Source organism: Meles meles, chromosome 15, assembly GCF_922984935.1.
Source record: "Meles meles chromosome 15, mMelMel3.1 paternal haplotype, whole genome shotgun sequence".
NCBI lineage: Eukaryota > Metazoa > Chordata > Mammalia > Carnivora > Mustelidae > Meles > Meles meles.
The window spans coordinates 5,907,177-5,933,202 of record NC_060080.1 but is presented as its reverse complement, the minus strand read 5'-3'; the positions used below and the strand labels follow the sequence as shown (position 1 = coordinate 5,933,202).

The following is a 26,026-nucleotide window of genomic DNA, read 5'->3' as shown; positions in this document are numbered from 1 at the left end:
TGATAGAAGATATCACTTGTAGGATCAGATGTTATTGCCAAGTAATAGCACTGTAGCCTTTCTGGAGTTATATTTCAGGTTATGTACAGTCAGGCATAATTATTTACGTAGTATAACTGTGGTCATTTTCTACTGCAAAAGATGGAAATACAGTGATCGGTAATACACAGACCCTATCAAGTTTAGTGGCCTGAGCTATACCCTTCCTACTGACCTTAAGCCCTAATATTTCCTACAGGATATTGGAGCGTGAGCCCTAGTGTTATACTTTCTGGAACTGTACGCTAAGGTCCATTACTGTTTCTTATTTTTGTTGTCTCCCTCTTTAGTCTAATTTGAGAAAAACATAGGGGCTAGTGTTCACAGAAGCCAACTGCATGCCTAAGTAAATGTCATGCGAGCTAGGAAGAAAGCAAAGTTTAGAGTAAATGTGGCAATGAAGAAATTCCAAAATTTAAATTAAATTTTCAGGTTTTGAAAAATGTTGGCCATATAAGTACAGTTGACCCTTGAACAACACGGGTTTGAGCTGTGTGGGTCCACTTTTACACAGCATTTTTTAAAAAGCAGTTACAGCACAGTACTGTAAATGTGTTTTCCTTATGCTTTTCTTAATATTTTCTGTTCTCTAGCTTACTTGATTGTAAGAATATAGCATATAGTACATAAAACCGATAAAATATGCACATTTGATTGTTACTGTTGTCGGTAAGGCTTCTAGTCTCTACGCTATTAGTACTTAAGTTTTTGGGAAGTCAAAAGTTATTTTGACAGATTTTCGACTACACGGTTTCGGGGGTGGGGGATGGTGGGGATCAGAACTCACGCCAGTGTTGTTCAAGCTCAACCGTAATTAGCGGCACTCTTCATAGAGGTCGTAAGAATGTTATTCTATTCTTTTATTCAGACAAGGAGGAAGAAGGTGGAACAATAGCATTTTATAATGTATTCCATCCTTGTAAAATTTAACTGTGTGGTAGACAGTGTTGAAATGCAGGGTTTTATTTAGCAGTCTTAAAATCTGCTGTAATTTTACATAAAATGGCTCATTGATTGGTAGATGACAGTTGAGGTTTTGAAACCAAGAAATTTATTTATTTTTTTAATTTACCATACCATCAGGCTGATGTGATGCTTTAATAGTATTTTATCACTTTAAAAACACTTAACATTTTCTCATGTTTTTAGATCTAGTTATTTTTTGTTCTAGTTATTTGAGGTTCTTAGTCTGAAAGTTAAAAGGGGAAAATTTTTCTTAAATGGCAGCAGTAAAAAGGTATGGGAAGATGTTATTTCAGTGTAATGAAGCTTAATGAGTTTTAATCTTTATGTTTAGCACATATAATCTGATATCTCCTGTTTATGTGAAGTTGGCTACAAATAAATGCCGGAGTTATAAATCTCGCTAAACAATGGATTCCCCATTAAAAAAATACACCTTATTTAGGAGATACACTCTACGGCATAGGAAAAAAAGTAAGCTCTGGGAACTTAGAGTAATAATATTCCTGGAATCCATGCTAAGGTGTTCTCATATCTATCAAGACTTTTTTTGTCTTTCTTAAGGCTAATCTTTTTTTTGAAAAGGATGGTATTAAGAGTCCATTTTGCTTTTTTTTGTTGTTGTTAAGTAAATTGTGAGTCAATATTTGTAAGTCACTTAGTAACTGATACACGGTAAGCCCATGAAAATGTTAAGGAGAAACTCTTGTCAGATTGGAAGGTGTAAAACTTTTGCTTAAAAAACCTTATATTAAATCAATAATATGAAAATTTAAATACTGGGTCTTAAATTTGGGTTTGATATCTTAGAGACTATAAGTAAGGCTCTTTTTCTTTTGTTTTGTCACTTGCATTATTAAAAATTTGGAGTTGTGTTTTATTGGTTAGTTTCGTTTGATAAATCTCATCACACTTTGATTTCTGTAATTGTTTATCCCCTTCTTTTGTTACGTGTTTTTTCCATAGCCATTCTTTGCCCCCTACCTTTACACGCCAAGGTATTACCCTGGCAGCTCCCAACACCTCATCTCACGTCCATCAGTAAAAACGAATTTGCCCAGAGATCAGAGCAATGGCCTAGTAAGTATAAAAAAGGGTAACTAAAGTATTAATCTAATAAGACACACAGTCAGCAGTAGAAGTTTGGTTATTTCCTTTCTGTAACAAAAGAATGCAACTTACTTTATAAATAGTCTTAAGACAGATAAGCTATTACTAACATAAAATGTATTTTGTTTTCATTTCTGGCAAATGTCTATGGAAGGAAAATGACTAGCGGCCTCAGTGAATAAATGTTGAGCTGTTTACAATCAGAGTTTCTGGCTTAGAGTGCAGTGTCTCTTACCAAAACTCTAAAAACTAAACCTTTACATTTGCTAATTTCTAATATCTTTTTACAAAAATATACATACATGGTATCTGTGTGTGTGTGTGTGTGTGTGTATATTTATATATATGTATGTATGTTAGCCCTATGGTATAAAAATTCAAGGATATATTGGAAGAACATTTTAATTTAAAGCAGAAATTAAATAGAATTAGGGAATTACTTAAACGTATGATTGAATCTAATCCAAAACAAAATACATTGTAAAATATTATGTGTTCCCGATGGTCAGCTTAGTTTAACAATTCACAAAAAGAAATTTCTTGTCAATATACTTTTATACATTAGAAGGTAAAAGCTATAGAACTTACACTGTTATTTCAAATGTAAATGCCACTAGGGGAAATCGACTCACAGCCAGGTTTCAGTGTCGTCTGTGATCATGTCAGCATCGTGTTCATTCGTCATCCTAGTTTGCCCCCTCACCTTTCACCCACGCTCTTGTTTTGTGTTGTTAGGAGGTTATCAAGGAGGATGCTGCTGAGGGGCTTCCTTCACCCACAGACTCCTTGCGGGTAACGGAGTAGTCTTGTGGTGGGACGCGAGCCTGTCATGGCTTCTGCAGCAGTAACAACTGTCCTAGTTGTGGTGACAGCAGTCCCCTAACTCTGCGTCTCTGCTGTTGTGGCCGCTAGCGTAGAGTAGCTGAAACTAATCATTATAGTTCATGGATTAATTTAAAAACTAATGTTTAACTCTACCCTGTATATCCTCCAGTTTTTCCCCTTTTTCAATGACATGGGATGGGCACTTTTTTTTATTGTCCAAGGGCAGGATTTTTCTAGCAGCCTTCAGGAGCAGTCAGTTGGTGGCATATGTTCCTTAGTCTTGAGCAATATTTTCACCTTTGATTCTTTTTCTTAAGGCTCCAGTTGGAACTGCACATGTGGAATACTTTGGAAAGTGTCCACAATCTCCTCGAGACCACAGAAGGACATTAGAAGCTTAGTGGTGTAGACCAGAATGCATCTGTGGTGACGCAGGCTTAATCTGGGTGTCACAGTTTGTGAAACCCCAGTGTGAATGTAGTACTGTTTTTCTTGACCTGTATTTTTATTAAAATAAAATTGCTAGGTAAACAGAGGTAGTTTATTATGTAAAGGGAATTATTTAAACCTTTTTGGGCCAACACCTTAAAGTGGGGTTTCTTAAAAAAAATTGTGTGGGAAATCATTCTGTAGATTTGTTATTCAGGACTTTATGTTTAATAAGAAATATGTTTAATGTGATGAGCCTTAAAATATTCATTTACTCAATATGGAATTTGGGAACCCAGTTTGTATTTTACCTTCTTTTGATTTATTTGCAGAATGTTGTGCCCATGTGGACATGATCAGTTTAATCTAGAGCTCTGCTAAAGTGTGCCTTGACAGTTAGAATTAACGTGGGGGAAATACTACATCCTGAGCTCATCCGCAACTTTGAACTTAAAACATGCATTTGGGTAGGCAGTAGTTTTTGTACCTTTAATTTTCTTTGAGTTAATGTTAGTAAGAGAGGAAAGAGAACCATTTTGATGATTTCGTTGAGGAGTTGATGGTTCCTTTTAAGTCATTAACATTTCAGCTGAAGTGTTTGAGTGACTTCAATTATCTAGGAATAATAGACACAGTAAACCATAATAATTCTATTTGGGTGTTGGGGGAATCTTTAATGCGTGGATCATTGCCCACTATGTGCAAGAATGACTTTTAGTTTAGTCAGAGAGCCCTTCATACATACGTTCTAAGCTAAAATTCCTTAGCAAACTTTTGATGAAAATCAGGTACTGTGAAGAATTTGATTGGTCTTAATGACACAGACATGCTAAAATAGTAGCTATTCCTATGCTTGAGTATGTGGACAAAGTCTTGTAATTAGAAGATATCTGTAGTTTCTTTCAGGGACCAGTGAAGGAGCTTTAAGCAAATTTGAAATGAGTTTTTGGGGAAGGGGAAATAATGCAATTCTTGTGATGTGTTTAGAAACCCAATAACAAAGGATAAAGGTGCTCTGCATATATTAGTGCCTTTGTTTAGTGAAATAACTCTACTGTTTGCTCTCCTTTTAATATTAAAAGATAGTTTTGTGATTGGCTTAGTGAATAATAAATGCTTACCAAGCTTTCTTTGCTTTTAAGAAATTAACAATGACAATAGCATGTAAAATTTGTTTGGTAGAAGACTAGTAAAAATAGACACTTAGTTCAAACCCAGATCAAAAGCAGTGGTGGAAATGTGAAGTATCTGTACTTGGAAACATTGTCTAGGATTTTTATAGCTGAACCAACACAGAAGTAGTTAATATAAAAATTATTTAACCCTTCGGGGCTCATATGGCTTCCCAGTCCTGTGGTAGAAAGTTTTATGTTTCTGAGATAATAGGATTCTGGGTCAAGTCCGTTCACTCATTCAACTGTCCCCTCATATGCAACAGCTGATGACGAGAGCTGCTAATAGATAAGTCGGGAGCTACACAAAGGCTTTTGGATAAACTATCTTGTCATTACAGACACAGAGTAATGAGTCAAAATAAACACCACCACCAATACAAGGAAGACCATAACGAGTTAGCCACTTATGTCATTTTCAACATAAGTGGTCCCATCTTTTTTTACCACAGGGAATTCTGATAAACCTTTAAAAAGTAGATTTTAATGAAACAATTGGGTTTTCTCACATTAAAGAACATTGTCATGGGTACAGCTTGTGAAGGCCAGCCAAGGACTTCCAGATAAGCTATAGATATGTCCGGTGTTTCACAACAGTGAAGAGGTAAAATACAAGACTTGGTGCTAACTTTAAAAAACAATTTTATGTAGAGAAAATACATGCCAGATCTTATAAAGCTGGGGAAGAAGATTAACATTGGACCCAAGATGTGTCCCCCAGAAATCAGAGCTCAAATGGACTGTGGTTTTCAATCTTGTAAAGCAAAGGAGTTTTTTTCAGAAGTGAAATCCTAATTAGAGCTCTAGTTCATAAAACCAGTAGAAGTGCAGTGTGGCCCCCACCCCGGACTTGCCTTCCTTTTGAGGGTCCGCAGGAGCACTAGGACCCGCGGCCTCCTTCAGCCCCACAGTGCAGAACTTTCAGGACTGGGTCTGAGAGACTTGTCTGAGGTGCACAGGAGGGGGGTGCCCGATGTGGGGCTGGAGCCACATGCCCGTGTCACAGCCCATTCCTCAGACCGTGCTGCTCTCTTCGCCCCTGTTAACACTCAGCATGCCTTAGCCAGGTGTTCAATCTGAAGTCAGATAGACCCGACCCTGGCGGTTAGCGCTTTGCCTTGGACAAATTACTGAACCTCTTCCATGCCCAACTTCCTCATCTGGAAAAAGCAGACCTACCACATAGGTCTGATGTAAGGATTACTCAACCTTAGGACACTTTCAAGACTTAATTATTATTATTACTACACCAAGGCCAAATTTTATGGAGCTTTAAAGACTCGAACTAAAAGTGTTTCATGTTAAATTACCTGTCTTAGTCGTAGGAGTGGTGTACAAATACACCGGTCAGTGGAGGTTCACTCTGCCTTCCATCTGGTGATGCTTCTGTTGGTTTGCTTTCTTAGAATCTAGAAGGATTTCTGGGTTGGTTGAGTGCTCCAAATAAATACTTTAAAGTTGTGACTGCTTTCCAGGGAACGTACTTGGTGCCTGTGCTTTCTTTCCGTCCAGGTTCCGCTGGAAATAATGGCAGCCCAGCCTCCGTGACCATGTAGGGGAGGCCCCAGTGGGGAGGGTTTCTCTCAGGCCGGGGCGGCGCCTCCGTGGCATTTTGGTATGGTCTTTCAGAGTCGCTCTTAGCAGTCCGGGAGTCGGTTTTTATCTAAGGTCTGCTGCTCATGGTGGAAACCGTATTTCACTGAAAAGCAGTCCTTCAAAAGCAGAACGATACAGCATTTCTTTCCTTCTTATCCTTCCTTGAATTACTTAGCGCTGAGTTCTACAGGTCCCTGTGTGAACACTCACCGGCTCAACAAATCTGTTGAGTGTCTACCGGGACCCATCCTGGTGGGACACAGCAGTGGACAAAACTGATGAAACTCCTGCCCACATTGAGCCTGTGGGTTCAAAGGCTGCCAAGGGAATTCTCTGAGCTCCGAAGTCAGTCATTCTCGGGCTTCTGTGCCACGGGTTTCCTTGATACCTTCAGGCAGCTGTATTTAGATCACTTACATACCACATTGAAAAGTCATGAAAAATTGGGGCACCTGGGTGGCTTAGTTGGTTAAGCATCTGCCTTCGGCTCAGGTCCTGATCTCAGGGTCCTGGGATTGAGCCCCACATTGGGCTCTCTGCTCAGCGGGGAGCCTGCTTCTCCCTCTGCCTGCTGCTCCCCCTGCTTGGGCTCTCTCTCTCTCTCTGGCAAATAAGTAAATAAAATCTTTAAAAAATTAATTCATTTTTTAAAAAGGCATGAAAAGAATTAGTACCCAGTAGTATTATGAAGAACTTCAGAAGTGCAAAGACAGGATTAATGACAGTATCCTTACTTCCCGTGTGCCATTAGAGATCAATGAAAATTGATGAATTAATAAAGGTATTAAAAATGAAGGTCTTGGTTTTCATGAAACTGGATGCAGTTGGCAGAGTAGCAATAAGTAAGCAAAAAGAAGAAGAAAAAATAAAGTAAAAAAAGATGGGGCTGAACTGTAGATAATTTTTATTTCCACCACTGGCTTAGAACTTTTAACCCGTTTGCAAACAAATGTATATCCAAATCAAGCTGTTTCTCATTGTTCAGGAGCAGAGTTGGACGAGAAAGTTAAAGATGCCTTGGGTAAGAAATGGGCTCGTTCTAGATTTTGTTCAGGGTATAGGATCCGGACACACGCTTGCGGCCACCTCTCAGTGGCTTTTCTCAGGGTCATTCACACTTTCTAAAGTATATTAGAAATGTGTTTTTATTATTCTGTTTCAGTATGGAGAAGTATTAACTTATTTTTACTTTCATGATATAGTGAAAAATTGTGTGCACTTTGGGCCTGAAAGTGTGTGCCAGCCTCAAACTCAAGAAAACGTTTCTCCCTAAGCAGTTAATAAACTGGCACGAAATTGATGGAGCGATTTCCACAGAAATATATTGCAGTCACGAAGTCACAGACACCCTAGAGTACAATTAGAAGTTAAAAAATAGCACAATCACATTCATTGCAGTTTTAGTACCTTTTTTTTTAAGATTGCCCTAAAAGGTAGGTGAGGCCTCGTCTGTCAACTTTGACCTCGTTATTATTTCTCACGTAATTTGAAGAGTAAGTTATATTTTCCAGCTAGGTTGACAGTAGCTTTCTTTTGTGTTTCTAGTATCTTAGACTAAGCTGACATTTCATTAGGACTCCTTTTTGATGTTTTTTTCAAGTCTTCACAAATATAGAGAGAGATGGTAACTTTCTATATTTTCACAAATATAGAGAGAGATGGTAACTTTCTGCAAATCCTATTTATGAGGTTGGTATGTAAATTAGAAAGCAAGGTTTCCATTAGGTACAGCAGATCCTGAGCAGGTCAGAAGGAGAACATCTGACGTTAGGCTAGCAAACAGCAAAGCCCTGTCCTTTACTGAAACTATGACTCGTGGAACACTGCATCAAAAATGGAGGCACTGTATGGTGACTCACATTAATAATAAGAAAATAAAAGAAAAATTGTTGTATTGATTAAAAAAACCCAATATTGGAACTAATTTTGAATCGATATTGTCAGTCCTCTGGAGATTAGTTTAACTATTTAACTGTTTTTGCCACCAGCCTAATGGGTACCTAATTCCGTGCCTAATGGGTACAGAAAAATGGCATCTGCTTTGAATTGGAGCTTTTAAAAATCTCCATCACTAAAATTAGTTATGTTAATCATGGTATGCAGAAATTTTTCGCCAATATAGCATAAAGTCATAAGGCTGTTAAGGCCTTTCCTTTCAGATGGTGTTTTAATGCATCTCTCATGTGCCAAATGCCCAATGAAAGAAAACCCAAGTGTGAAAAGTATGTTTCTGAGCATTAAGTGTAGGGTGGCTAGATAACAGTTGATTTCATGAAGTGATCATGTGAATTCCAAGTGCTTGTATTCTTATTAAATTGGTTAACTTTAGCTGTAGTGTTTTAATCAGAATATTTAAATATTAATTTTATGTTGGTATGTGGTAGAAAAACTGACTTTTTAGAGCAAGTTTTATTTACTCGGTTTTCTTGTTGAATGTATGGCCCATGAGTCATTCATTTAATGGGAAGACTATGAATTTTGAGAGTACAATGATAAGGTTACCAAGCACGTGTTAATGACAGTAAACTCTGTGTGTGTGTGCGTGTGTGCATGTGTGTGCATGTGCACGCCTGCGTGTGTTCCTTCCCTTGTGCTGCTGCAGAAGTGGTGTGTTCAAAGCTACGGAAAGTCTGAGGAATGACACGTGGGCCGCCTGTGTTTATTATATGTGCCTGTTTGATGTGTTACTTAAGCTTGTTTCCTTCATTCTGTTTTATTCCTTCCTTAAAGCCGTGTGACTCTGGGTTTAACAAACAAAGACAGGTACAGAAATTTTCAGTGAATCTTACTCACTTTTCTTACTAGACTATTAGAAGCAATCATGGGCACTTTCACGCTGGGCTGTTGATAAATCTGTGCTTATTTCAGTGGCTTGGGTTTATTTTAATAGCTGCTTTCAGCCTCTGCATGACACTCATTCTGGCTAACCAATGCTAAGCTTATTTCATAAATTTACCAAAATGGTAATGTTTCAGAGTGTAGTTATAATCTACTTACAATATAAAACAATACACTTACATCAAGGTAATTCTAGTCTGTTTTGTTATCGTTGCTTTTTCCTGTAGAAATTTTGATTTGTATGCATTTTGAAGTTTATATTTAACAGTTTAAACAAACTAACATCTTCTGTATTCAAATATCTGCATTAGAAATTTTTAAAAAATAAATTGTGTTATTTGCTGAAATGATCTGTTCTAGACTTACAGCAGGTATATTTCAAGTAAGAATGCATGATGAACTTGAATGTATTACCAGTCTTTGTATTGGCAAAGGAATATAATTAGTTTTCTAGTAATTTACCTGTTGAATTATTAAGTATGCTTTTTTTCTTACCACTTTTTTACTCTTTCACCTTCCTTTGATGAGATTTCCACCCAAAAATCATTATTTTGGTTACTGAGATCGATTTGTTTTCAGAATAATTGTGTTATATGGGATTACTTGAGGAAAGACCTCACAGATAACTACCAGTTCTCCTACTCAAAGAAGCATATTATAACATATTTTAATTTATTGATAATTTACTCTTTATCTTGATATAGCCCTACTTTAATCAAGAGTCAGACGATAGCTTTGATGGAATTACAGGGATCTTATGTTCCTGTTTGTCTGTCTTATACAACTTGAAAAGTCATTTAGGGAATATATATTTTCTACATAATCCCCAATGATACGTTGTGGGTTTTTGTTTTTTTTTTGAGAAGTTATGTTTTCAGATAATTGGTAAAGTACAAGTTTTAAAGACTCATAAAAGTAAAGTTATGTGGAGCTTCTCTTTCCAGGAAGAGAGTAGTATCAGTCAGCAGGTCTCTCTTGCTGAGTTCCCAGATTCCCTGTGGAAATAAGATACTCTAAAAGTTTACATTTCTCCTGAGCTGGCAGAGTTAATTTATTCTACGCCGATTATACTTTTCCTTTTCAGCACTGTCAGAAAGAGTTTTTTGGGATTAAAAAAAAAACTTTTACTTTGAAATAATTTTAGACTTACGAAAATAGTACTCTCTTGATGTTAACATCTTTCATAACTAGTATGCTGTTTAAGAGCAGAAATTAAAGTGGTACAATTCTGTTGACTAACTATAGATTTTACTTGAATTTCACCCCTTTTTTCCACTAATGTCATTTTTCTGATCCAAGATCCAATCCAGTTGTGTTTGGTGCTAATTACCTCTTAGAGTTCTCTGGTCTGTAACAATTCCTTGGTCCTTCCTTGTCTTTCGTGACCTTAATTACCACTCTTGAAGAATACTGGTCAGGTGTTTTGCAGACTGTTCCTCTATTTGGGTTTGTCTTCTGGAGGTTATATTACCTCTCATAAGAGACGCACAGGAATGATGTGATGCCCTTCTCCGCACGTCCTTATTAGTGTTGGGCCACATCTTACCGCTGGTAATGCTGACCTTAATCACTTGGTTAAGGTGGCGTCTGCCAGATTTCAACACTGTGAAGTTTTACTTTCTCTAAACTTTGTAATGAATAAATATCTTGGCAGCGATACTTTGACACTCTGCAAATAACCTGTTTCTGCTTATGCTTTTACGCATTAATTTTAGTACACGTTGAGGTATCTTATGTACAACCACTATGACTGTGCTGGTTTCTTCATGGTAATTTTCTGTTTCCTTCCATATTTGTTAATCCAACTCTATAAGGAAAAGCTGTCTTTCATACTTCATTTATTCAATTATCTGTTTTCACTTATTCAGTTATTTCTTTACATCATTATGGACTCATTCTATATAGGATAAATTATAATCCAGTATGATAATTATTTATGTTGGTGATCAAACTGTTCATTTGTTGTTTTTGAACGAAGAATATCTGAGGTAGAAATGTATCCAGAGAGAAGAGACAGGTTGAGGAATAAGAATATTTGGAAGGCAGTATTAAAGATCATTTTAAAGATAAATATTATTCAGCAATACAAAGAATGAAGTGCTGGTACCTGCTATCACACGGCTGAACCTTGACATTATCCTACATGAAGGAAGCCAGACATAAAATGCTGCATGTTGTATGGCTCCATTTATAGAAAATGTCCAGAACAGGCAAGTCTGGAGACAGAAAGATTCCCTAGTTGGCAGGGGCTGGGAGTGGATGTCGGAGGGATGGAGAATGACTGCTAATGGAGACAGGCATTTCGTTTTAGGGACGTGAAAATCATAAAATGAATTGTGATGATTTTATAACTATGCAAATATACTAAAAACTATTGAATCATACACTTTAAAAGAGAGAACTGTAGAGTATGTGAATTATAACTCAATAAAGCTGTTTAAAAGGAAAGGAAGATAAAACAAGTTTGGTTATTAAAAATTCTTACAAAGGATTTTAAATTTCCATTGTAGATACTGAGGAATTATACCTTGAATATTGGCTACATCATTCAGGCAGAAAATCGAACTATGATTAGGGATATGAAAACTAAATTATGGAAATACTAATATTTTGCTATTAGTATTTTTGAAGCAGTATAGCTTGGACCATATAATATATGGCATATTTAAAATTTATATTTCATTAAAAACAAACTGACGAAAGATGTTTGGTACAGGATATCCCAAGTCATTAATTGGGAGTAAAAGTAATCTATACTTTTCTGGGTCCGTCTCCTACTTGTAAAATTGCTGAGACTCCCTGTCATAAAACTGATATTACAACTCCCTGTTCAATATGGTCTCATTCCCTACTGTATTTATATGTGATACGGATGAACGTTCTGTATAGCTGTTTGCATACATATTTATTTTTCAGTTCTCATGACAGTGTCATTTATGCTTTCACGTTACAGATAAAGTTTAACAACTGGCTACTAGGCCATCTGGGGTGTGTTATGGTGTCCTTCTGTCCTGTTAATGGTAAAAGTTAGAGAATATAAATTTACACATCCTTGAGGATAGGATAAGTTTTACTTATTTTAAGATCAGATTGAACGGTAAGCAGGGCAGATCATTTGGAACATCATCGTTACCTGCTATGCTGGTTGGCTTGTCTTCTGTCCATTGTGGTTCTAGTTTCTTTGAACTTTTCAAGAATAGACTGTTAGAACAAGGAAAGTAGGAAGTTGTTAAGAACTGGTAAGTTGGGCTTCTGGCCCAAATCTTCTACTAACCAGCTATTTATTCTGCGACTTGGAACCCAAAATTTAACCTCTTTAGACCTCAGTGTCCACATCCGTGAATGAGGCAATCCGTATGTAATGGACCACGGGGCAAATACTTCTGTAGTATGTCACCACATTCCGAAAACACTTTTCTTCTAAGTAAATACCAGATTATTTATTGTTGTGATTTTTCTTTTAAATGAGACCAAATTTTAATGGATTGTATTTACTTTTACCTGTGTTAAGAAGTGATATTGTTTTATATTTATATACTTACTGTATAGATTCTTAAAGGGAAGTTTTAAATTCCTTTAAATATTCCTGCTATCCTGATATTCCTGATATCAAATATCAGGATCTGAAAACTTTAGCTGTCATTGATTATTCAGGTAGTACATAGAGATATTTAAAGCTATTTACTATAGGCACTTAAAAATTATTTCATAGATTTTATTTTTGCATTTTGTATTTTTATAATACAGCCATCAATAATTTTCCCTCTTTGTTCCTTTTTTTTTTTTTTTAAACCCCTCCTTAAGGACTGTACCCTCTCCTTCTGCGGTCAGGCTGTAAACATTTGAGAAGTTAGCCTGTGCTTGATTCATGGAATGTTTTGTCTTCTTAGAAAAGTGGTTGTGATCAGGCTGTATTTGCTGTTATATAAGCTACTCCTTAAAGTAAGACAGTAGCTAAATCTATCCCTTAATGGCATTTCCCATACTACATACATTTGCTGTTTTTAGCTTTAGTCTGAAAATGTGTTATTAATCAGAGTACTTCTCCGTGCGACTCCGCGAGTGTTTCTCTGTCATGGGCTTCATGCATCCGGCGCTAAATGCTGTTCACACGTACTCTTCCATGGCTCATCTAGGGGTCAGGCCCAGCCTCGGGAGCAGTGGCATCACTGAATTCAATGAATGTGGACGCAGTATGCGAGAAACTGAAACAAATAGAAGGGCTGGACCAGAGTATGCTGCCTCAGTATTGCGCAACCATCAAAAAGGTGACGTTCCCATTTACCTGCCGCCTCAGAGCGGGCCTGAGCGCGTGGGGGGTGGGCTCCGTGGACGATGAACGCTGCAGTTTTAGCTTCTGCAAGTTGGGTTCTCTGTTGGAATAGGAACGCTCCAGATGGAAACATGATTCTTATTATTTTGTACCCTAAAATTGCCCTATATTCCTCAGTTTATAAATGGATAAAAGAAAATAAAGTAGCTATATCACAATGTTATTTTTTTTAATTTATTTTTTTATTTATTTGACAGAGAGAGAGAAGTCACAAGTAGTCAGAGAGGCAGGCAGAGAGGCAGGCAGAGAGGCAGGCAGAGAGAGAGGGAGAAACAGGCTCCTCACTGAACCGAGAGCCCGATGCGGGGCTCGATCCCAGGGCCCTGAGATCATGACCTGAGCTGAAGGCAGAGGCCTAAACCCCTGAGCCACCCAGGCGCCCCCACAATGTTATTTTTTAAATGACCTAATGTAAGTCAAATGCCGTGCTGGGAAGAACAGAGCTCTGCGGAGCTTCGCAGTTAGAGACACGGCAACTTGCGTCTCCCGAGCACAGCACAGAGCCCTTCAAGGGTTTTTATGTTGTATTTGTTTATTGCATTATTTATTTGTGACTTAATAATTATCAGAATAAGCCACACTTGCTTCATTTTCCCCAAACTGTTACTTTCATGTCTTAATAGGATTATGATATGTTCCATCTGATGAAACTCATGGGTCTGGTTTGTAAGACTAACACATTGGAGGAAGTTTCTCTCTTCCTAGGTCCTGTTCTTGCCCTCCTAGTAGCTACCGCAAAGTTGGACAGTGTTGCCTGGGATTCGGGAAGGCTTCCCATATCGTACAGGGCTGTGTCCCTGTTACAGGAGATACTTCTATGTACGCTTTTTATGCTTTCCCTAGCAGAGAACTACAGTAGACATTAATAACAAGCCTCCAATGTTTGCATATTTTAAAGAATGGCATCTGAAAAGTTTTGTAAAGAATTATGAGCATGGGGCACCCGGGTGGCTCAGTGGGTTAAAGCCTCTGCCTTTGGCTCGGGTCATGATCTCAGGGTCCTAGGATCGAGTCCCGCATCGGGCTCTCTGCTCAGCAGGGAGCCTGCTTCCCCCTCTCTCTCTGCCTGTCTCTCTGCCTACTTGTGATCTCTATCTGTCAAATAAATAAATAAAATCTTAAAAAAAAGAAGAATTATGAGCATGTATAGATGCCATTTTACTAATCTCAACCTACGTTTAGGAAACAAAAGCACGTTTATGTCGGTTTCCTTACAGATGTGGTTAGTGCTTATCCCTGTTTGCAAAAGCATCAAGCACTGCCTTTCCAAGGTGCAAACCTGACTCCTCCAGGCAGCTGGGGTAGTGTCAGGAAAGGGTGAGGTCTCCAGTTTGAATCCTGGGCAGTTTTGTTTCCATTATGACAGCATCTTCTTCCCACTCAGTTCTGCCTGCGGCCCTGGCTTTGGAGGCCCATCTTAGCACCTGGTCTCTTAAATGCGGCGAACTGCCTCGTGCGTTTCTGCGGCGGGACCTCTGTCACAGGCCTGCTTTGTGCACTCATGTCTTCAGAATTATCCCGGAGACTGACCATTGCGTCAGTTTTAAGCACAAGTATTCTATCATTTTACCACAGTTAGCAAAGCCAGGTTTTGTATTTTGTAAAATCAGCAAGCCACCTATTTTTAATGAAGAAAATTCCATCTCTTCTTCTTTGGCAGAAATTAGAATTAGACCCAATAGTGACACAGTCATTTTTGGTGAATTTAATAAATTGGGGACTTAGTGGGCGGACATTCTTTATGGCCGAAGTTATCTAATGTAACTGATGAAGAGGCTTGTCGGAGCTTACTTCGTTTAGAACTTTGTCTGTGACATACTTATAAGGACAGATGTCTTTGTCCCCTCCCAGGGGCTTCGTCCCTGTTCATATGTTACGAGACTAGAGGAGAAAAACTAATGGTTTTGTTTATTGCTCATGACAGAGTATAGGTGGTTTTGGAAATAGTTGGGAGGCCTAGCTCTGGGTTGTCCCTGAAGAGTGACTTGTTTTACTTGCGTGACTCGGACACTTGGAAAAATGCAGAGTAGCTGATGTTCAGAGTAAGTTGGCTTATTATTTTAATACACAGGATAGTAACCTTGTTGAAGTCAGTATTTTCTAGTCTCTAATGACTTTCTTAGTACTAAATGTAAATGTACTTTTTAATCACTAATAATTGAGATATCTCCCGTTATGCTTGTCTTTATACTTGCCTTTGTTTTTATGCAGGCAAACATAAATGGCCGTGTGTTAGCTCAGTGTAACATTGATGAACTGAAGAAAGAGATGAGTATGAACTTTGGGGACTGGCACCTTTTTAGAAGCACAGTAAGATATTTTATGTTTATAGAATTATTTATGATATTGTATGAGGCAAATGCTATCATTACTGGTCCAAACTGCTATTTCTCTGTATTTTTAAAAAACCTGTAACAAGTGCCTTTTACACTTAAGTACAACCCTTGTATATTATGTTATGCACAATGTACACAGCAGCACGTGGCAACCTTTTCTTTGGGCATTTCACCTGGAACCTTGGTAAAGAGGTGACCTGCCAATTCTCCATGCTTTCGTTGACGAAGGCCTTCTCTTTGAACTGCCTCTAGTCAGCCTCCCCAAGCCTCTAGGCCTCGACTTTGGTGTCTGTCCTTGTCAGGCCTGCATCTCCCAGTTTTAACAAAGATCATGTTAAGTCAGTTTAGAAACAACCCCCCGCCCTCATGATCTGATCAGCCTTGGTCCCTGATCAAACTCATTCCCCACCACCCAGAGTTGATACCTGATCACCCTGGCCTGCCTTCAGCGAGAATCCTGTCAAGTTGGTTCAGCCAGAATTCCCCCTTAACCTTGATGTTTCCTCCTAGCAGTTTTCTACCCAGAGATCCCCACCCCAAAGCTTGCTATAAATGCCCTCTCATCCGTGCTGCTTTCTGGATTGAGGCCTGTTCTATCCTGACGTCTCTTTCCCCCCTTTGCGGTAGTTTCTGATCAGAAAGGTAGCTTTTACCACATTAGCTACTCTCCAGCTTTGGTTCTCTTTGACACACTACAGTTGCATCCTGTTTCCTTCTCCAATTAAATTTTAAACTAAAGTAATAATAACGTAATGGTCAAATTAGAGTGTGCTATGTATATGATGGTTTTACCATTACTTCTTTTAGTATGATTGAAATGAAAGATAAGCAGATACATTTCAAATTCATGAGAAACTCACAAGAAGTCTGCTTTCTCATTTTCATTATAATTTTATAATGTCTTATTTTAAAAAATGATTTCTAAAGCTTCTAAAATGTGATTTGTCAGTATGGATATTAACGTTATTTTTTTTCTTCTGTAAAGGTACTAGAAATGAGAAATGCGGAAAACCAAGTGGTCCCTGAAGACCCACGTTTACTTAGTGAAAATAACAGTGGCCCAGTTCCTCACGGCGAATCCGCTCGCCGCTCTTCACACAACGAATTGCCGCATACCGAGCTTTCTAGTCAAACTCCCTACACGCTGAACTTCAGCTTTGAAGAACTGAATACACTTGGCCTAGATGAAGGTGCCCCACGTCACAGTAATCTAAGTTGGCAGGTATTTCTTAAATGTCATTTTTCATATTACCGAAGAGAAGTAGGCCGGTTGTAATTCACTGAGAATATGTTGGTGCGTTTGCGTAGTCATTCGGAAAATACTTAATGAGTACTTCAGGGAGCAAGACAGAGGGTTCCCTGTTCTTAAGGAACTGTATTTTTCTGAAGAGGACAGTGAGTAAAACAAAACAAAACAAAAGATAATTTTGGAAATTGGCAAGAACTGTCAAAGCAGTGAACTAGGGTAATGGCACAGAGAGGAAATGGGGACTGGACCGGTTTGGTTAGGCTGGTGACAGTTCAGGCTTCACTTGCTGTTTTCTTGTTAAATTCATTCGTCAGTGGCTAAGACACATCTGTATTGGAAAATTGCCACATACATTATCGCTTTGAGCAGCGTAATCAGGTTTTCGGTACCAATACCCAGTGTTCATGGATATTCATTTTTTTTCTGTTGACTGATACCAGATATGGGTGCGTTTCTTCTTTGGATGTTCGTAGCAGACAAGAGCCAGAGGAGGATCAGGAATAAAGAGGAAAGTGAGAGACACATGAGAAAGAGTAAGGAGGGAATAAGAACAATAAACTAGGGGAAAATAGAGTAGGACGCAGGAAAGACAGGAGATAAGCCAGGGAGGAAACACAGTAGCTCCAGAGAAGCGGGGCCGACGGGAGCGGTGTTTAGGGAAAGCAGCCCCTGATAGGTCTACCGTTTTTAAGGCAGTTGGGTTTGGTTTGGTACTAAAAACATTTTTTTGTTATTGTCATTATGTTTTTATATTACCAGGTGCCTTTTTCTTTATGTTGGGAAACTTTTATAATTGGGTACTGACTGAGAAAAAATTGCCTTCTTTTATAAGAAGATAAGGTCATACTTGCCCCTTTTGTCCCTGTGTTTCTGCAGCAGGGCTTCCTTTCTTTCCCCTGGGGTTCCTTTTAGCAGTCCATAAGAAATCTCTTCTCTGCTTTTCCACACTTGTATCTCCTCCCGTGACCTGGGGCTCCTAGCCTTCCCGTTCATGCGGCAGCTCTGCAGTGGTCCTGTCATCTCCGTCCCCTTGTACTCTTAAAAATGACTGAAGACCCCAGAGAGTTTGGTTTATGTAAATTTTATCTGTATATTACGTTAGAAATAAGAACTGAGAAACTTGAAAAATTCTTAATAATTTATTTAAAAATAAACCACTTGTTAACATAAATAGCATTTTTATGAGAAACGGGAATATCTTCCAAAACAAGACAAACTTTAGTGAAAATGGGATTGCTTTGCAAATCTCTTCGATGCCTGGCTTAACAGAAGGCAACCAGACTCCCCCTTGCCCCCATATCTGCTTCTGCAGTAAATCTCTTGTGACCTCACACGTCATGGAGCCTCTGGAAGCCCCACTGGACACATGGGTGGGAAGGAGAGTGAGAGGCACCGGCATTGGCCTGTGATGCTCTGATGAGAATTGTTGAGACCTCTGGGGCCCCCGAAGTGCTGTGTACACACTGCATTTGAGAGCAGAGAGGTCGCTCTCCAAACAGTCCGAACCCACTCGCAGGGGACCTTCTCAAGGAGATGGGCCATTTTCGCCCTGTGGGAGGAAGACTCCGGGCCTTATTTCTGCTTCTTTGCTTCAGCCTTCACTCTTATCCCTTCGTAGAATTCCTTTGTTCTTTTTCTTCCATTTCCCTTCTCTTTTTCTTAATCTGTATTCTTTACTCCTCCCTTATCAGCTTTTCTGAGATCTAAAGCAATTCAAATCCTAAAACTTCACATTGGAAATCAAACTTTTAAGAATACTTCATTTCTCTGTTTACTGGGACCTAACTGCTGGCCTCATGGCTTCCAGTTCTGTTCATTTGGATCCTGTGTTTGTCTTTTCTATTGCTCCCTGTACTTTATTCCTTTTAAATTATTATTTTTGGCATTTAGAGTAAATTTTCATACTCAGTTAAAATTTGACAGAAACATGTCATACAAGTTGAGAAAGGTTCCTTTTTTTTTAAATTTGAAGGATATTTAGTGAATAATTCTTTTTTTTTTTAATTTAAAATTTTTTCAAAATTCCAGTTAGTTTTAGTTTCAGGTGCACAATATAGTGATTCAGCACATCCGTACAATAACCAGTGCTCATCAGAGAAAGGTTCTTTTTAACATACATTGAAGACTTGAGTATTTTGTTTTTGAGATATACCTTTAGTTTTCTTTGTCTTTTCTAAGAGGAGTTTTTGTATTTTATCAATGAAAGTGACTTGCCTTAAATAAAGCTAAAAGTTTAAAATTATAAAAATAGGTGCTAAGATTATTTGTTAATACAACTTTTAATTATACCTTTAAATATTAATAATAAACTAACATTATTAAAATTTATATAAAGCTTTCTCATAACAGTAAAATTATCCATAAGATCACAGCTTCTATTAAACTGTGTTATGTAGAATTCTTTAAAAGAATATGGTATTTAAAAAAAAAAAAAGAATATGGTATTTTGAGGACTTTAAAAATTCCGAGTGTACATATATATTTCCTAAGTTGATATTTATTATGCCTTTTTTTTTTTTTTTGCTTATTTGAAATCTTAAATTTATTTTTTTCTGTCTTCACAGTCACAAACTCGCAGAACCCCAAGTCTTTCGAGTCTCAATTCCCAGGATTCCAGTATTGAAATTTCAAAGCTTACTGATAAGGTGCAGGCCGAGTATAGAGATGCCTATAGAGAGTATATTGCTCAGATGTCTCAGTTAGAAGGGGGTGCAGGTTCCACAACAATTAGCGGCAGATCTTCTCCACATAGCACGTACTATATGGGTCAGAGTTCATCAGGGGGCTCTATTCACTCTAATCTAGAACAAGAGAAAGGGAAGGATAGTGAACCAAAGCAAGATGATGGAAGGAAGTCGTTCTTAATGAAGAGGGGAGATGTTATAGATTATTCGTCATCAGGGGTTTCCACTAACGATGCCTCACCCCTGGATCCCATCACGGAAGAAGATGAGAAGTCTGACCAGTCAGGCAGTAAGCTGCTCCCCGGCAAGAAGTCCTCAGAAAGGTCCAGCCTCTTCCAGACAGAGTTGAAGCTTAAGGGAGGTGGGCTGCGCTATCAAAAACTTCCAAGTGATGAGGATGAATCTGGGACGGAAGAGTCGGATAATACTCCACTGCTCAAAGATGATAAAGATAAAAAAGTGGAAGGGAAAGTAGAGAGAGTATCAAAGTCTCCAGAACACAGTGCTGAGCCGATCAGAACCTTCATTAAAGCCAAAGAATATCTGTCAGATGCCCTCCTTGACAAGAAGGACTCATCTGATTCAGGAGTGAGATCCAGTGAAAGTTCTCCCAATCATTCTCTTCACAATGAAGGGGCTGATGATTCCCAGCTTGAAAAGGCAAATCTCATTGAGCTCGAAGATGACAGCCGCAGTGGAAAACGGGGGATACCACATAGCCTGAGCGGCCTGCAAGACCCAGTTATAGCTCGGATGTCCATTTGTTCTGAAGACAAGAAAAGCCCTTCCGAATGTAGCTTGATAGCCAGCAGTCCTGAAGAAAACTGGCCAGCGTGTCAGAAAGCCTACAACCTGAACCGAACACCCAGTACCGTGACTCTGAACAACAACAGTGCGCCAGCGAACAGATCCAATCAGAATTTTGATGAAATGGAAGGAACGAGGGAGACTTCCCAAGTCCTTCTGAGGCCTGGTTCCAGTTCCAACCCAACTGCTATTCAGAATGAAAACCTCAAAAGCATGACGCATAAGCGAAGCCAACGTTCAAGTTATACAAGGCTCTCCAAGGAGTCTTCAGAGCTCCATGCAGTGGCCTCTTCTGATAGTACAGGCTTTGGAGAGGAAAGAGAAAGCATTCTTTAAGAGAAATGAGCAAAAGCAGAGTAGTATTACTCTACCCCTGTGACAGAATTGACCCACATTTATAGGGAACCCATCCGTGCATGCCACCTTTGTACGCTTCATTCACAAATAATGAATGGGAAGGTCTTTGGTAAAAGAAGCATACACTATACACCGAGGAAAGTGTAAGAAGGGGCGATTGATCAGTCAGCCTCCACTGTCTTTGTAATTAGAAGCTTAAAAACTCACTATTGTTATTGGAACTTGCATTGGCACACAACCTCATAAAATTTTTTGGGACAAGATCTAAGTATAAAAATAGGTTAGAAATATCTTATTAGATAGAAAGGGCATGATTTGCCAAAGAAAATGGAAAGCTAGAGACCCCTTTTGTACAACATTCACTCATCAAATATTCAAAGGAAGACATGGTATTAGATGAACCAGAAGCAAATTTTGCTCTTCGAGGGTAAAAGATAAGAATTTATAGGTTATGGAGTAGCCCAGAGACTACTGTATAAATAGAGAACCAGTGCTGTATATAATAGACGCATTGTTTAACAAGGGCTTTAAAAATTGATAAGAAGGTGAATGAACAGTGCTCAAAATAGAGACCCAGTGATGAGACCTTTTTGAGCTGCTGGGAGAGTGGCCCGTGGGGAGGGGCTGAGAACCTGCCTGGGACCTGGATGCTGGCCTCCACATCCCAGACGCGGCTCTCACCCCATCCACCGGCTTGAGATCCCACGCTGGTCTCTTCTGTGACTCTTTTAAATCGTGTACCCAACTTTTCTTAGCCTAGCAGTGGGAGGGAAAAACATGAACTCTTTCTCTGGAGAATCAGGGAGACACGGGTAATAATAGGCTCTGATACTCATGGGTCAAGAGAATGAGGAAATAATTACATCAGAAAGGTCAGTGGCACTTGACAAAGACAAGGAAATATTTAATCAAGTAAAATTAAATTATGCCTTCTATACCAGGGTAGAGTATATCTGTCTACTTCATCTATTCCAAAACTAGCATGCTAACCCCAGGGGAGGACCGTAAAAAAGGATATACTTTAAGAAGTTTTAAGATGTAACAAAGCAAGGGTAAAAAGCAGATAAAACTGGTGAGACTTTGCATTTATTGTTAGCAGGGTTAAGAGAATGACCACATTTAAGTATCATATGGACTAGAAGTGGACCCTGTCATCATGCATTGAATTTTTTTGTTGTTGTTTTAACATAGCCTATTTATGTAGAATTAATTTTGGCAGTATATCCTCAGTCACAGATAAGATCGTAGATGGTGAGATCGTAGAATGTGCAATTACCCAAAGTTAGTGTTACATTTGTGACAGTTTTCACTTAATAGATTTTTATTAATACACTGAATAAATTATTTAGTTGCCCAGTCATTGCGCTGAATAGTTGCTGTTTTGGGTTTCATTGTCTTGATGTTTGAGTATAATCTAACATTTCCTTAAAGTGTTTATTTTGCATGACTTTAACAAATGTTTTTAACCAATTTAAGGCAGGATGTTATTGACATTATGTATTGAAATGTTAACATTTTAGTATTTATAGAGGTTTAGTTCACAATGTTGTATAATTAGTAATTATTTCAGAGGCAATATTTTGTTCTTTTTCCGGTGAGTAGATGCAGCTTAATATCACTGTCGTACATTCTTTATGCTGTTTGTGAAGTTAATACTAGGGTGTTAAGTGTACAAATAGATTTAGAGAACAATAAAAAAATTGCATGTTATTCTGACTCATGAATTTTTATTCACTACAGTGATGATTCACATTTGATTACAAATAAAAGAGTAATTTGTGTGTGTGTTTTGTCGTATGTGTGTACAGTTTGTGAGACGTTCAGGTTCATGGAGCAGTCGCACAACTGGCAGACGTGCGCTGAGCTGCCCCACTGGTCCTTTGGAGGGAACTTGGCTCCTCGGTCCCCGAGCCTGAGCGGTGCTGTGCTGGCCCTTAGTGCCCAACAGCACGACACTCCACCAGGCATTTCTGTAGCTGCAGGAAGTAGCTTGTCCAGGTCCTGGGAGGGTAACAACTTAATTACTGTCTGAGCAGTATGGAAAAGTTTTCCTCCTCATGCTGTTACAGAAATCGACAAGCCAGATGGCGTATTGAGTCATACCGTCATCCCTTTGAATCTGTATGTCTCTGTGTGTGTGTGTATCTATTTATACTGGATAGCTCAGTCTGGTCCTCACATACACGAAACTCTGCTCTAAGCTGGGTGGAACATGATAGAAAAGAAAATCAGTGCTTTAAAGCTTGCCAGTCCCTTCGCTTCTGTGTCACTTAGAGGTTTACCATATTTTATAAACCATTCTGCCTTCACCGTAAGCCGTGGGTAGTTCTGTTCACGTAGCAGAACATTAAGCCCAGTCATTCACCTTGGACATGTGGGTTGGAAGGTAGGAGTCCAGCCCTCCTGCGGGGAGACTGGAAATGAAGGAAGCTATTGACATCTCTCAATTGATAGAGTTTTCACAGTGCTGAGGGTGTAAGGTCAGCGCTCAAATTCTGGGAAATTTAACCATGTGTAACTGAATCAACATTTCCAAAATTGATGGGAAAATCTGTTTTTGTGTTATATTTTATGATGTAAGTTTTAGCAGTCAATAATTTTAATTGCCTAACCAAGTAATTTTAGAAATTGATTTGCTAAAATTCTCAACTTGAGAACTCCTTAGATCATTTGCATGTTGTAGTGCTGCAGTAACATACATTTTAATCATGATTTTTTCCTTCCAAATACTAACCATTAGAAAATACTGTGTGAATGAAATTAAATTCTTTATTCTTCTGGCTAAAATACTAAACTTAAGAGGTTTTAAGACTACTTAATTTTTGGTTGCACCAGGAATTCTCAGCCTATTTAGAAGTATCCCCGAGTTCAAAAATCTCTGAATTCCTGGCTCACTCTTAAGTAAATCAACACAACTGCCCAGAAAAGAGGTCACTGTCCCCTTCACTTTGTGGATGAGTGACACTGAGGGAAAAGCAGGTAAAAGGGAAGGTGCGATAAAATTAACTTTGGCAAACACTTGAGACTGAACATCTTGGTTCCCTTATTCCCTACCTGCTCCTCTAGACTTAATGCTGACACTTGGCAGAAGGGAAGAAGCAGGCGGGGAAACTTTTTGCTTGGGGTTACCGGTGAGGGCTATCTAGCCTGGGGCGGGCTATTTGAAATGATGGTATTTTTAATTTCCAGGTGGTGGTGCGCCTACCCTTCCCTACCCCATAATTTCAGGCATAGGCCATAATTATGAAAATTAATTGAAAAATAGAAATTTATATATAACAGTGAGCCCACACTGGATGGTCTTTTAATGGTTCAGCACTTCAGAAAGGTTGAGAATCCTTGGTTGAGACTGATTAACTAGAAAGAGAAGTTAAAATCTTACGTAATTTTAAACCCTTTCATGTCTAGGAAGAAAATGCGGCCTTTGAAATAGATACATCTTCAGAGGATCCAATTTAATCTAAGGTATGTAAAAAATTGGTTTTCAAAGTCAACTAGTTTTAAGCCAGTTGTTGGACACGATTTTCACCAATTAGAGAATTTGTATTCTTACCGCTTTAAGAAACAGAGTTAAGTAAGAACATCTAACACCATCGCTGGAAATGAACCACTGCACAGCCAAAGCCTTGTAAGTAAAATTACTAGTAAAGCACAGTCTTGGTTTACACCGCCCTGAGTCTGCTGTGCGCTGGTCCCTGGGGTGGCCGAAAGGTTTCACTGACTTGGCCCTACTTGAACTCAGAGCAGAGAACTTCCTAAATGGGACGTGGGTGGCTTGTATGATTAGCTCCACCCTGAATTTCCCATTACAGTGAGGCATTAAGAAAATAAAGAATTTTTAAGAACACAAAAGGGTCCTGGAGAAGAAAGAACAATTATTTCTAGCCTCTTCGTAGTACAGCTCTTTACAAAGCCCATGAAAATGTCAATGATTCGCTCTCACTGGAGTGAGGACCAAAGTTGGCCGAAACGTGACTTGCACAGTACTGTGGGGTAAAGGGGTGTGATGGTTCCCGAGCACGCGGTGTTCTCAATGTGCCCGGGGGGGTGTCATCAGCGGTCATTTGTTGGCAGAGAACACGCTGAAGTCCTGACCTTTCTGAGGCTGAATATCGTTTCTGTAGTGCTACTTAACACCAGTGACAGACATCAGGAGCCCTTTCTTAGTTTTGCCAAGATTAAACAAAATGTGAAATAATATTTTAAACCGAATTATTAAAATTTGAATAAATGACATTTTACTCAAATCTAGAGTTACATGCTCCATATTATTCAAGTTAAGAAGCTGTTTGAAATAACTAAGATGGTCTTGATCACCCACTGTCATTTTCCAATTTTAACATATATTTCATACTTATTTACCTTGTTTTCTTTCAAGGCAACAAGGGCTCTAGGTCTTAGTACCCTGCCCACTAGACCATTTCTCGTGACAATTTGGTTAGCTTCTCACGCCCGGCTTCCTCACCAAACCTAAGCGGGTCAAGAAGATACTACCTACCACTCAGTAACCTGCTACCAGTTGCTGGAGAAGAGAAATGTTCACCTCTGCCAGTTTTCTTTCCTAGTAGTTGTAAAATCTGAATCGGTTTTAATGAAGTTTTGTTTATGAAATTCTAGATGAAAGCCCAAATGTATAGCAAAAAGCATGTCAACGAATTCCACATAACCCGGCATTGTGTATCTTCTAGCATCTTCCGGGTCAAGTATCTACTAAGTTAGACTGTTACTGTTAGAAGTCCGGCTCCTGCCGCTCGCATGTTGCAGCCAGCATGCTTCTGAGAACGCACACACTGTATACTGTTCTCGTTAACGCACATTAAACTCTCTGTTCTTAAAAAAGTTACTTTCTTTTTGAGTTCGGTGTGTTTTTCTTCCTGTCCCTTTAACCTGACTTCTTTGGCTCCTTTTCATCTTGAGTTTTCTTATATTGTCATGCCTTTATCGGGTTTGGCCACGAAGCCTTCTTCCGACGGCAGAACGGGACGGAAGCTCCAGCGGCTTTTAGAGCAAACCTGGGACCCGGCGCGCGCGGGGAGCTCGGGGCCGCGGCGGACCTGGAGCGCCGCGCACGGAGCCTGCGCCGCGGCCGTCGCTGCGGGCCTGGGTCGCCTCGACGCGGCGGGTCCGGCCGCGCCCAGACTGTCGCTTCACGCCCGCCCCCCTCCCTGTTGGCCCCGGAAGCTTTCCGGTCTGGGGCGCCGGGAGACTGTCCGGACACTTTGAACGACTCCCCGCGGCGGGGTGTCCCCAGCCCGTCCCGAGACGCGCCGTCGCTTCCGAGTGCCAGG

General features: G+C 39.2%; 1 protein-coding gene across 13 annotated transcripts in view; it reads left to right on the top strand.

Moving 5' to 3' along the window:
• The window catches only part of KIDINS220 (kinase D interacting substrate 220), a 104,662-nt gene extending 79,086 nt beyond the window's left edge, over positions 1-25,576 (top strand). For 3 of the 13 annotated variants that reach the window (XM_045979729.1, XM_045979727.1, XM_045979728.1), the window contains exons 25-32: positions 1,969-2,082; positions 2,848-2,904; positions 7,120-7,155; positions 8,865-8,897; positions 13,109-13,240; positions 15,517-15,615; positions 16,627-16,863; positions 19,455-22,448. In XM_045979729.1, the coding sequence (XP_045835685.1) occupies positions 1,969-2,082; positions 2,848-2,904; positions 7,120-7,155; positions 8,865-8,897; positions 13,109-13,240; positions 15,517-15,615; positions 16,627-16,863; positions 19,455-20,717 (1,971 nt within the window). In that variant the 3' untranslated portion in view covers positions 20,718-22,448. Of the gene's footprint in view, positions 1-1,968; positions 2,083-2,847; positions 2,905-7,119; positions 7,156-8,864; positions 8,898-13,108; positions 13,241-15,516; positions 15,616-16,626; positions 16,864-19,454; positions 22,449-24,146; positions 24,204-25,116 lie in introns of those variants that run through there. The other 10 variants (XM_045979733.1, XM_045979732.1, XM_045979735.1 and 7 more) reach the window with 8 other exon arrangements.
• The last annotated feature ends 450 nt before the right edge of the window (positions 25,577-26,026 follow it).